Source organism: Eschscholzia californica, unplaced genomic scaffold (genome assembly GCF_041429995.1).
Source record: "Eschscholzia californica isolate CP2 unplaced genomic scaffold, dmEscCali1.0.p SCAF_1, whole genome shotgun sequence".
Classification (NCBI taxonomy): Eukaryota; Viridiplantae; Streptophyta; class Magnoliopsida; order Ranunculales; family Papaveraceae; genus Eschscholzia; species Eschscholzia californica.
Window position 1 is genome coordinate 7885693 of NW_028238198.1, and position 12358 is coordinate 7898050.

Below are 12358 nucleotides of genomic sequence, written 5' to 3' on the forward strand. Positions count from 1 at the left end.
GGGTGTAGCTAGGCTAGCAGAGAGATCTTTTGTAATGGATTCATCAAATAATGAAGGAGATGATGGGCTTGGGAAAATGGCTGCTGCTTTATTTGTAGGTGCTGTTTTTTTATTTTTTTTGATGAAGGTATTTGTAGGTGCTGTTGGTCTTGCTGGATGGGGAATATCTCGTCTCCTATGGGGAATATCTCGTCTCCTATCTTCTTCGTCTAGCTCTGACCAAACCAACAAGCCGAACGAGCGTCTCATCCATGGTTATCGATCTTCTAGTAGTTCTGATAACGAAACGAGACGTAGTCTTCGATATGTTGGTGCAGTTTCGGATAGCAAATCAGCAGCTGGTGGTTCAACAAAAGACTCGGCGGAGAAAGTAACATGGAAAGGTCCTCCAATTGGGGAATATATGTTGAACACAGACGGGTCGGTCAACCCGGATGGAGCTGGGTATGGTGCAATCATAAGGGACTGGAAAGGAGACCTGGTTTGTGCAGTTGCTGGTAAATCAGAACCTCCTGGTAGTATTCTCTTACATGAACTTGAAGGTGTTGAAGCTGGTCTTAAGTTAGCTATTAAAGTAATACCTTTTGGTCGTATTCATATCGGTTCTGATAGGGAAGAAGTAGTTAGATACTTCAATTCCCCACCTAGATCTGTTCAGCCAGATGTATGGGAAACTTGGGAAAACATTAAGGTTCTTAGAACTAAGATTCGGATTGGTGAAGTGAAACATAATCCAAGGGAAACAAACAAGGTAGCTGATGAACTCTCAAAAGTTTGGCGCTCGGAAGGCCTAATTGTCTTAGAACCCCCAATTGTTGGACAAAGGTGGGAAAAACTCCTTAGGTTTATTCAAGAAGATAAACAAGGCATGCAACAAGGAACAACATCTTCGTATTATTGACAACGATGTTCGATTAGCCTTCTTCGTCATCATCGTCAAACAAGATCACTCTACTTAGTAGTTTAGTTTGGGCAAAAACTGTTGTTCTTTTTCTTGCTTGCTCTGTTGTTGTTTTTTACTATGTTTTCTCTTGTTCCTAATGAAAAACCCGTATAAGAGGGATTCCTATGCTATGTTATTGATGGAGTGCACGCGTTAGCAAAAGTTTCAATTCTACCGTGTGCTCTTACGGCGCATATTGAGTTATTAATTTCCTTTATGTAGGGGTGAGCAACGGTCGGTTGCCGATCATTTAGAGTCCGGCCGAAGCCGAACCAATCAATGGTGGTTTGGCTAGATCACCGGCCGAAGCCGAGCCGATCAAATTGCCAGCCGACTTCGTTCGGCCCGGTTCGGTTTGGTTCGATTGACTTCGGTTGGTCGGTCCGGCCGAACATAATAAACCAAATAAAACGTGGGAAAAATGAAATTATTGAAATGATAATGTTTAACAATGTAATTCCAATCAAAACATAAAAAGATAACGTATTAGGCACAAAATAACTAAAATCTTTCAACAACCATATATTTAAGTTCAATTGTCTTGTAACCGTCATAGACACATAAATAACTTAAAAAGATAAATTTCATACACAAAGATCAGACAAGTATATAAAACTTGAATAGTGGTGTATTAGTTTGATGAGAGATTGGGAGCTTTAATGTTAAGACTTCACACCTTATAGGAAGCAGCAAGAAGAATAGTTGAAACTATATTAAATTAGGTTAGATTTTAACCTTTTCACTTAAGGACAAAACAAAAAGAAACTTATAATTCAAATGAGCTCTTTATTTTATTAAAGGTTTCAATCCGTAGAATATTCCTTTCTTAATTTCCAATCCCTATTTACTTTTTAGTTTCAACTTTTAAATACTTATTTTTAGTTTTATTTTATACAATATTTATATATATATGTATAATAAATATATGTAGTTTGGTCGGTTCGGTTTTGGCGGTTTTCAATATCCCAAGCCGAAGCCAAACCAAACTTTGATCGGTTGATCGATTTTTCAGCCGAGTCGAGCCGAATACTATTCGGTTCGGCCTAAAAACCATTCGGTCTGGTTCGGCCGAGTTCGGTCTGGTCGGTTCGGCCGACCGTTGCTCACCCCTACCTTTATGCATCTTAATCTTGTTGGTCATTTTCTTCAATATATATAATAGTATTCCAATTTGCTTTAGGTTAAGCAAGATTTCTCCTCGGGCAGCTACAAAAACAAAAAGTTGTTGTACCTTATCAAAATCTACCAAACCTGTGTTGAAAATGTTTAGGTTATTTCCAGATCAAAATAACCTAAACATCTATTGATGATAATTCACAAAGAGCATTAAACTCTCCTTCTTCAGACATTTCAGTGTTATTTCTCCGTGAGTTCCGATCTTACTCCAAGCTTTAATAAGAGCTGATAATTTCATGAATAGCTGAATAGTATTAGGATAAATCTGTTAAAATTTATCTTCTGCCATTAACTTAGATTTTCCTTACTGAAAGAGCTCTTCAATTAAGACATTTGTATTTGATCAATTTTAGGGTTTATTTTATCTGTTTGTAGAACATTGAAGTTCTATTAGGTCAAAATTTGAAGGTTTCTTCTGATTTTGATAAGGGTTAATTCCGTTTTAGCCCCCGATTTGTGACCAACTGGCCGTTTTGGCCCCGAATTGTGTCCGGCAGTTCGTTTTGGCCCCAAAAAATTCCTAAATGGCCCCAAATTTTTTCAACCTCCCAATTCTACCCCCATGGCATTTCTGTAATTATTTTTTTTTCTTTTTCTTTGTCCACCTCATCTAACAATTACCACATCACTCTGTCCACCTCACCCTTCTTCTCCGGCGAAAAGTCGCCGGCCGGAATAAAAAATTCCGGCCGGCCACCTTTACCAAAAAAAAAAAAAATATCTTCATCTTCTTCATTTCTCTCTCTTCTTCATCTCCTTTTTTTCTCTCTCTTCTTCTTCTTTATTTACCTCTCTCTCTCTAACCCTCTCTCTCTCTAACCCCTCTCTCTCTCTAACCCCTCTCTCTCTCTTTCTCTATAATCCGGCGAAGGAGCTCCAGACTCGGTCTGGTTTCAAACCAGACCGGGATCTGGTTGTAGAAACCAGATCTCGGTCTGGTTTCCGACCAGACCGAGACCTTCAAGGTCTGGTTGAAGGTCTGGTTAAAGGTCTAGTTAAAGGTCTAGTTAAAGGTCTAGTTAAAGGTCTAGTTGAAGGTCTGGTTTCCGGCGAAGGGGCGGAGAGAGAGAGGTAAAGAAAGAAGAAGAAGAAGAAGAGAGAGAAAAAAAGGAGATGAAGAAGAGAGAGAAATGAAGAAGATGAAGATTTTTTTTTTTTTGGTAAAGGTGGCCGGCCGGAATTTTTTATTCCGGCCGGCGACTTTTCGCCGGAGAAGAAGGGTGAGGTGGACAGAGTGATGTGGTAATTGCTAGATGAGGTGGACAAAGAAAAAGAAAAAAATAATAATTACAGAAATGCCATGGGGGTAGAATTGGGAGGTTGAAAAAATTTGGGGCCATTTAGGAATTTTTTGGGGCCAAAACGAACTGCCGGACACAATTAGGGGCCAAAACGGTCAGTTGGTCACAAATCGGGGGCTAAAACGGAATTAACCCTTTTGATAAAGTAGGATCACTGTAGAATTAACATAATGATGACACTGACTCTATCTACTTTATTTGTCTGTGTTTTCAACTCTACTTCAATAGGTTTTGATTTCAACTCTACTTTATTTGTCTGTGTTTTCTCATATAAAGTTGTAAAAGTCATTTTCTTCTACCAAACCTGCTTTGTTTTTACCTATTTTTTCTTATAGAAAGTCAAAAAAGTCATTTTTATTTTCACACTTATGCTTACATGTAATAATTAGGGTTATTTTAGCACTATATAAATGTCATTTTTCTCATATAAAGTTGTAAAAGTCATTTTCTTCTACCAAACCTGCTTTGTTATTAGAGTTAATTCCTATATGGCCCCCTACTTTGTGACCAGCTTCCTTGATGGCCCCCAAATTTCTGTAAATTCAAATATGGCCCCCTATTTTCATGGAAATGTCATAACTACCCTTCCCATTAATATATTTTCAAAATAAAATTAAAAACAAAAACCTAAATTCCACCTCACTTCCCTCTCCACCACTCATCTCTCTCCACGTCACCTCTCTCCAACTCACCTCTCTCTCTCTCTCTCTCCAAGTCAGCACTCTTAAAAAAAAAAAAAAAATTGTTTTTTTTTCACTCACCTCTCTCTCTCTCTCTCTCTCCAATCAGCACTCTCATGAAGGTCGCCGGCCGGAAAAATTTTCCGGCCGGCGACCTTCATACTTATAAAAAAAAAAAAAAAAAAAAATTTCACTCATCTCTCTCTCTCTCTAAAAATTCCGGCGAAGGGAAAGACAGACCAGCTCTGGTCTGTTCTTCAACAGACCAAAATAGGTTGAAGCAACTTCTACAAGAAACATCTCCTTCTCTCTCTCTAGAATTTTCATTTTAGAAGATGAAGCAACTGATTCGATGCCTTGCCCGAGTTTCCGATTCTTCTCAGTACTCTCTTCTACGATCTGGGTCAATAACTTCTACAAGAAATAGAAGTAATAGACGATCCGATTTCTTACAAACAACAACAACTAGAAATCGCCGATCTAATGGAGTTCCTCAAGGTTACGTTCCGATTTATGTAGGCGAGGAGATGGAAAGATTTGTTGTAAACGCCGAGTTATTAAATCATCCAATTTTCACAGAGTTACTTCAAAGATCTGCTCAAGAATATGGGTATGAACAAAAAGGGGTTTTGAAAATCCCTTGTGGTGTTCTTGTTTTTTAAAGAGTTCTTGAACTTATTAGAATCGGTGGTGCTGATTCAATCAATGATTTTGAAAGGATTCTTAGTCAATTCTCTGAAGATTATCATCTTTAATCAGTCCCTTCTTCTCTCTTTTCTTTGATTCTGTCTTTTTTAGTTTTAGTTCTCTCTCTCTAGAAATTAGGGATTTCCCTTTTTTTTAGTTTTAGTTCTTCAACAGACCAGATTCCGGCGAAGGGAAACCCCCTTCGCCGGAATTTTTAGAGAGAGAGATGAGTGAAAATTTTTTTTTTTTTTTTTATAAGTATGAAGGTCGCCGGCCGGAAAATTTTCCGGCCGGCGACCTTCATGAGAGTGCTGATTGGAGAGAGAGAGAGAGAGGTGAGTGAAAAAAAAAAAAAAAAAATTTTTTTTTTTTTTTAAGAGTGCTGACTTGGAGAGAGAGAGAGAGGTGAGTTGGAGAGAGGTGACGTGGAGAGAGATGAGTGGTGGAGAGGGAAGTGAGGTGGAATTTAGGTTTTTGTTTTTAATTTTATTTTGAAAATATATTAATGGGAAGGGTAGTTATGACATTTCCATGAAAATAGGGGGCCATATTTGAATTTACAGAAATTTGGGGGCCATAAAGGAAGCTGGTCACAAAGTAGGGGGCCATATAGGAATTAACTCTTGTTATTACCTATTTTTTCTTTATAGAAAGTCAAAAAAGTCATTTTTATTTTCACACTTATGCTTACATGTAATAATTAGGGTTATTTTTTGGCCCCCCACCCCAACCCCCACCCACCACCACCACCACACCATATGGATATGTGAAGAGTGAAACTCCAAAATAGAGTGTATTTTGCAAACTCTACATTATGGAGATGCATAGTGAAATTCCAAATAGAGTGCATATTCTCTGCTACACATTGTCAGACATACATTTAATTCAAGTATCTCCAATGTAATACTCAAAAAACTCTACTATGCATTGTCAGACATACATTTAATATGATAAAAGTAGTTGAGCGACATGTAAAAGTCTTTATTGGTAGTACTAGAATTCAAGTCTTTCTCTAATGCAACACTCAAAAAATTATACTACACATTGTCAGACATACATTTAATATGATAAAAGTAGTTGAGTGGTAAAAAGTCTTTATTCTTACTAGAATTAAATTTGATGAGAAACAAAAAACAAAGTTACCTAGGAAATTGTTAATTACTACTACTACTATTTTCAACACAGTTAATACTTTCTCTTGACTTATCTATCAGTAAATTCAACCCATAAAGACTTTGAAGTAAATGCACAGAGTGTGACACTATAAATAGTGTATTTCACACAATTGAATTGGGTGTAGCTAGCAGAGAGATCTTTTGTAATGGATTCATCAAATAATTTGAACCAAACTAGGAGAGAAAGAGAGAAAAAAGTTGAAGAAAACAATGAAGGAGATGATGGGCTTGGGAAAATGGCTGCTTTATTTGTAGGTGCTGTTGGTCTTGCTGGATGGGGAATATCTCGTCTCCTATCTTCTTCGTCTAGCTCTGACCAAACCAACAAGCCGAACGAGCGTCTCATCGGAGTCAGAGGTAGCTACCATGGTTATCGATCTTCTAGTAGTTCTGATAACGAAGAAATCTATAACGAAACGAGACGTAGTCTTCAATATGTTGGTGCAGTATCGGATAGCAAATCAGCAGCTGGTGGTTCAACAAAAGACGCGGCAGAGAAAGTAACATGGAAAGGTCCTCCACTTGGGGAATTTATGTTGAACACAGACGGGTCGGTCAACTTGGGTGGAGCTGGGTATGGTGCAATCATAAGGGACTGGAGAGGAGACCTGGTTTGTGCAGTTGCTGGTAAATCAAAATCTGCAGGTAGTATTCTCTTACATGAACTTGAAGGTGTTGAAGCTGGTCTTAAGTTAGCTATTAAAGTAATACCTTTTGGTCGTATTAATATCGGTTCTGATAGGGAAGAAGTAGTTAGATACTTCAATTCCCCACCTAAATCTGTTCAGCGAGATGTATGGCAAACTTGGGAAAACATTAAGGCTCTTGGAAATGAGATTGAGTTTGGTGAAGTCATACATAATCCAGGGAAAGCGAACAAGGTAGCTGATGAACTCTCAAGAGTTTGGCCATCGGAAGGCGTAATTGTCTTAAGACCTCCAATTGATGGACAAAGGTGGGGAAAACTCCTTAGGTTAATTCAGGAAGATAAACAAGGCATGCAACAAGGAACAACGTCTTGTTATTATTGACAACTATGTTCCATTAGCCTTCTTCATCGTCAAACAAGATCACTCTACTTAGTAGTTTAGTTTGGGCAAAAACTGTTGTTGTTTTTCTTGCTTGCTCTGTTGTTGTTTTTTACTATGTTTTCTCTTGTTCCTAATAAAAACCCTGTATAAGAGGGTTTGCTATGCAATGTTATTGAAGGAGTGTACGTGTTAGCAGAAGTCTCAATTCTACCATGTGCCCTTACAGCACATATTGAGTTAATAATTTCTTCCAGTTTTAACAAGTCAAAATATGTTCGATTAGCCTTCTTCATCATCATCATCGTCAAACAAGATCACTCTACTTGTTAGTTTAATTTCGGCAAAAACAGTTGTTCTTTTTCTTGTGCTTGCTCTGTTGTTGTTTTTACTATGTCTTCTCTTGTTCCTAATGAAAACCCCGTATAAGAGGGATTCCTATTTTACGTTTTTGAAGGCGTGTATGCATTGGCCAAAGCCTCAATTCTAAGAAGAGATGGGTCATTCTACATGCACATGTTGAGTTATTAATTTCTTTCAATTTTAACAAGTCAAAATTTAACTCCGATTATACTATTTCAAAGGATTATAACTTAGAAAAGTACCGACCAGGGAACATTTATGCATTTTTATCTAGTTGGTTATTTTCTTCAAGATATAATATTCCAATTTGCTTTAGGTTTTTTCAAAGCAAGATTTCGGACTTTTTTTTTTTCCTTGATTGAAGGTAAAGATCATTAGTCCCTCTAATATTATACTTCTTTATGTTTTTTTTTTGATGAGATTTATACTTCTTTATGTTTTTTTTTTTATGAGATTTATACTTCTTTATGTTGCTTTTATGATGACAAAGTGTTAGGTTATGGAAAATGAAAGATACCCAAACATCAAAAATAATAATATACACCATGAAGGAATAAAATGATATACTAGATACTAACAAAACATTCATTTGAAAAGCCAATCTGAAGAGCAAACTCACAATTTCCATTGAAAAAATCTATTTCATGGTTCACCCTCCAACAAACTTGAAACATTTACAAAAAGATGGGACAATCTAACTAGACCCCAAATTGAAGATAACCAAATTGAAGATAACCAAACTTCTCTATAATACTAGTAACTGGTACAATCTACTCTTCTTTCTCTGAAGACACTGGTTCCTGTTCTTCCTGTTCGTCCGCCACTTCCTCCTGATCCTGCTGAATTAAACATTATATAGTTTAATAATCTCTTCAGTCATTAAATTTAATATCGAAGTAGACAAACTCATTTTGTGCTAATTTAGGTCATTTTGGTACGCGGAATCAGATTGTGCTTACTACAAATCAAACAACAAACTTAGCAACGGCAAGTGAAGTTATCGATTAGTACCTCTTGATTCTCAGTTTCAGCATTCTCGGCATTATAAGCTTCAATGTCACTCTCATACTTAGCCTTGAGGTCAGCTGCCCTATCCTGGTAGACCTTTTTCTCCTGATTCATCAACAATCAAAATGCACCCAAATCATCAAAACAAGAATTCCAATTATGCAAACTCTAGAAATTTCATTAACCCAAGTTTTAAATAAGGCTCACTTCATCTGATAATGATTTCCATTTCTCCCCACCTTCCTTTGCAACCTTCCATGATCAAGAACATACAGAAATTGAAATTTAAGACAAAGATTGTTATTGGATTAAGCATATAAGCAATGAAAAATGAAAGGGTAGTAAAGAAATTAGTACCACGCTGACACGATTGTTATCCGGATTTGCTTCCTTGTGTGATTTTCTAAACTCTTCCCTGTAATAACATGTACAGACAAATATTAACATTTCAATCCAACCAATTAACTAAACAAGAGAGAAAGGGAGAGAGATTACATGAAGACGAAGAAAGCAGTCGGGGGACGTTTAGGCATATTAGGATCCTTCACTTTCTTATCCTTTCTTGTTCTCTTTGATTTTGGTTCAGATGATACTGATTTCTTCCTGTAATTTCAGGGAAAACCCTAACTTAGATGACAATCTAAAAATAACAATAATCAGAAATGGAAATACTAGAAGAACAAAGTTAAGGAGCTTACTTTTCTTGAACAACTTCAACTACTTGGGCCTCTGTAAGTGAAAAACATAGACTAATCAGTAAACCCTAGTTCTAGAATCTCCCAAAAGGAAAGGGAAAAAACATCAATTAAAGTAGATCTAGTGAAATTATCAACAAAAAAAGAGTTAATAAGAATACCTAAATTCATCTTGATCTTGGAATCAAGACTACAATCATGCATATCAATCAGTACAACTGGAACATCTTTCTTACATTCCTCACTGGGAATCACCAAAACAATCCCCCATTAAACCCTAATCAACTTTCAAAATTATAAATCTGAATAAATAAAACTCAACACTAAATGAACAAACTACAAATCTAAATCTAAATACAAACAGATGAATCGTTTCACCTAAGTTAAACATTCATGAACATCAAACCTATCAACTACAAATTTCTCTTAATAACTATTCTATCAAGATGAAAATCTTACTCAGTATCAAGAAATTTAATCAAACTGAATAAACAAACCCTAAGAGTGATTTACCATCGGGTGAAAGCGCTACCATCCCTAGCGCGTTTCAGGGAATTAGTTTCTGAATCTACCCTTTTCCTTATTCTTGTAGGGTTAGATTTGGTTAATGATCCTGCTGCCATTTTTGAGTTTAGAGAGAGAGAGGGGGAGAAGGAAGTCGATGATTGAATCGGAGAGATTTTCTGAGGGTTGGAATGAGAACGAGGGTCTTGGCGGTTTAAAAAGGGGGACTAGGTTTTCAATTTTGGCGCCAGATGTCGCGCCAATTCTGAAATGTTTTTACTCTCAAATTTCTTCTTTGACGCGGATTGATGAGCTGGTATATTTTACACCGTCGATTTCTACTCATCTTGTTCTTTTGGTTTTTTGGTCATGTCGAATTAAATTGAACTTGAGCGCCAGTATTTGAGTTAAAAGGGTCGCTTTCAATTTGGTCCCCAACTGAAAACAATTTTACCCTTTGCCCCTCGTATTAATACAGCATGCTAATTTAGCCCCAAAGACTATAATTTGGGAAATTCTATAGGCGCCTCCTTCATTCACAAACTGCATCTCAAATTTGCGTTGAAGGGGATGTTTATAAATCCTCCCCTATGATTTTGGTAGTCAAACTTAATAGTCGGTGTTCTTTTTCTCTCTCTAAGGATTATTCGTTGTAAATTGTTCATGGAGAGTAACTGAGTGACGACTCTTACTAGAATACATCAAAGCAAAAAAAAAAATATCAAAGCATAAACCAGTTTGAATTCAACCTACCACCATCGTACAAAAGCTTCAACTGAAATTATATTTCTTGCATCCATGTCTACTATATGGGAGAAACCCCCCAAACCACAAATGAATACGACGATGATTTTGTCCGTCTTCGGTTGCCATCTGGGGAGTCTCCTAAATAGAAAAAGAAGAACATGAAAAGGAATGGGCTCCAAATGAAGTCAAATCCCATTCCGGTGTTGATTTCTTTATGTAGTAGTAATTTGTATCCAAGGTTTTTTAGGACTTAATTCTAAATAATGTGAATTACATTTGTTTACTTTATGCTAAACTAAACAAATCATGGACATCTCAACATAAAAAAACAAATCATGGACGAAATGCACAAGCTTTCCCCTAAATAGGTGAGTCCGCAAGTGTCTGGGAGCGCCTTTATTTACTTAATAAGATGTCAGATTCTCATTTTGTCTCACAAGTCACCTTATGTGATATACATTTACAAATAAAGACATCAAACCCGACAAAATTAATCTAATTAATTACAATTAAGACGATACTATAGCGAGTATCATTTACTTCCCTAGAAAATTACTTAAAATTTTCAGCATTCCAAAATTTAAAACCATTATAACCTTTTCCTTAAAAGAACCCAATTCTGGAGTTCCATCACGGGACAGGAGAACCTTTCCAAGACATATTTCCAAAGGCTAGTCAAAGCCATCGCGTGGCTTTTCAAACCCGATCCTATGTCTTAGGAAACACATAATAAGACCAAGAAAGATTACTAAATCAGAACGAGAGTATACGAAGAACAACAATAAGGGCTCATTTAGAAAGAAAAAAAACTAAGAGACACCTCAAAATAGTAAAGGATTTTTAATCTTATATTTCAAGCAATAGAAACATGATGAGATTAATAATCATCTTCACTTATTCTTAAATAAAACATACTGAGGTTGGCTTGCTTAGCTATATATACTAAGCAACCGTTATTCTTGTACATAACCAAATCAGACTACAAACTTGAAGGAGTTAAAGGAAATATAAGTAGCTAGGTTAACTATTATTCGACATCTGAGCCAGATAAGTTGATTTTGCTCGACTCAACCTTCTTAAACATAACCATAAATGGTCTAGCAACATCATCACTTAACAAAGCCAAACGCCTCGTAAGTGTCCCATTTACTATGTCAATATAAACCCCAATGTCTTTGCAAATTGGCCTGCATATATTGCAAACTCTAGGGCAAAACACAAGCTTGTATGCATTATTAGGGAAATCTCCTTCACCTGTCCTTATTTGAAACCAATTTCTCAAGGTTGAAGTACCAGGGTTCCCTTTTTCCCCTCTAGTTGTAATAAATGTTTGACCGGTCGCCTCGTCGAGTTCTCCAAGTTTCCATACCAACGATCGCATACAGACCGTGGCAGCACTAAATTCGACATTCAAATCGCTGGATACGCGAATTATTTTTCTATTCGGGTCGACAGGTGTAAATGTTACCGGGGTACCATCTGACACTTCAATATTCTTTTGGATCACATCGAGTATACAAAATGTACCGTTTCTATTGTTTCCTAGTGTCACCTCGCCACCCATACCGCGAGCTAGTGGAAGGATACGATATTTTTTGCCAGTTTGAAGGTCATTGCCTTTTATGTCTCGTACAGGTTTAAGTACAGTAATGGAAGATACCAACAAATTTTCAGAAACGAAGAACAGAGAAAGTAGAAGAACAGAAAAGGTAGTTCTCATTATGGAGGTATGAATTTGGTAGATAAGACTTCAGATGAAGAAATGAGATGATAAATGTTCTCCATTTATAGAAAAAGTAGATTAGAGTAGATATTGATTTACATTATATTTTAATCAACTTGATTAATTTAATATATAAAGTTTGGTACATTTTGGGGGCTGCTGGGGTATATGCCAGATCTAGGTATAGTTATCCTCGTGTCATCGTGTTTGCGTATACATAATGTAAACTTGGTGAATTATGTTATAGGTGGTCCAGGTGAAGGATAAGACCACGTGGATGCAAAGAAAAATGTTAGATACATCAGAGTTCATTTAGATTATAAATTCA

The 12358-nt window shown here is 36.6% G+C and overlaps 1 protein-coding gene and 2 pseudogenes across 2 annotated transcripts; 1 reads left to right on the forward strand and 2 right to left on the reverse strand.

The window, feature by feature from the left end:
* Positions 1 to 4416: 4416 nt before the first annotated feature.
* On the forward strand, positions 4417 to 4869 carry LOC147563773 (auxin-responsive protein SAUR71 pseudogene; annotated as a pseudogene).
* Positions 4870 to 7956: 3087 nt separating this feature from the next.
* LOC147563774 (high mobility group B protein 7-like) lies at positions 7957 to 9931 on the reverse strand. Of its 2 annotated transcripts, none has more exons than XM_086640540.1 (8): positions 9570 to 9931; positions 9218 to 9300; positions 9060 to 9090; positions 8857 to 8964; positions 8719 to 8776; positions 8569 to 8613; positions 8365 to 8466; positions 7957 to 8189 (listed from the first exon to the last, which is right to left on the reverse strand). In XM_086640540.1, exons 1-8 carry the CDS (start codon positions 9677 to 9679, stop codon positions 8124 to 8126), a joined length of 603 nt encoding a protein of 200 aa, XP_086496666.1. In that variant the 5' UTR covers positions 9680 to 9931; the 3' UTR covers positions 7957 to 8123. The 2 variants fall into 2 exon arrangements, with proteins under 2 accessions (XP_086496666.1, XP_086496662.1); XM_086640536.1 differs by having other exon boundaries at positions 7957 to 8192; positions 9570 to 9809.
* Positions 9932 to 11334: 1403 nt separating this feature from the next.
* On the reverse strand, positions 11335 to 12027 carry LOC147563775 (kunitz trypsin inhibitor 5 pseudogene; annotated as a pseudogene).
* Between the last annotated feature and the right edge of the window lie 331 nt (positions 12028 to 12358).

Excerpts from the sequence above, each read along its gene's own strand:
- LOC147563774 (XM_086640536.1), bottom strand. The coding sequence starts at position 9,679 with ATGGCAGCAGGATCATTAACCAAATCTAACCCTACAAGAATAAGGAAA. Across the intron at positions 8,965-9,059 it reads GTTGAAGTTGTTCAAGAAAA|GAAGAAATCAGTATCATCTG; the intron begins GTAAGCTCCTTA and ends CTGAAATTACAG. Across the intron at positions 8,777-8,856 it reads ACTGCTTTCTTCGTCTTCAT|GGAAGAGTTTAGAAAATCAC; the intron begins GTAATCTCTCTC and ends ATGTTATTACAG.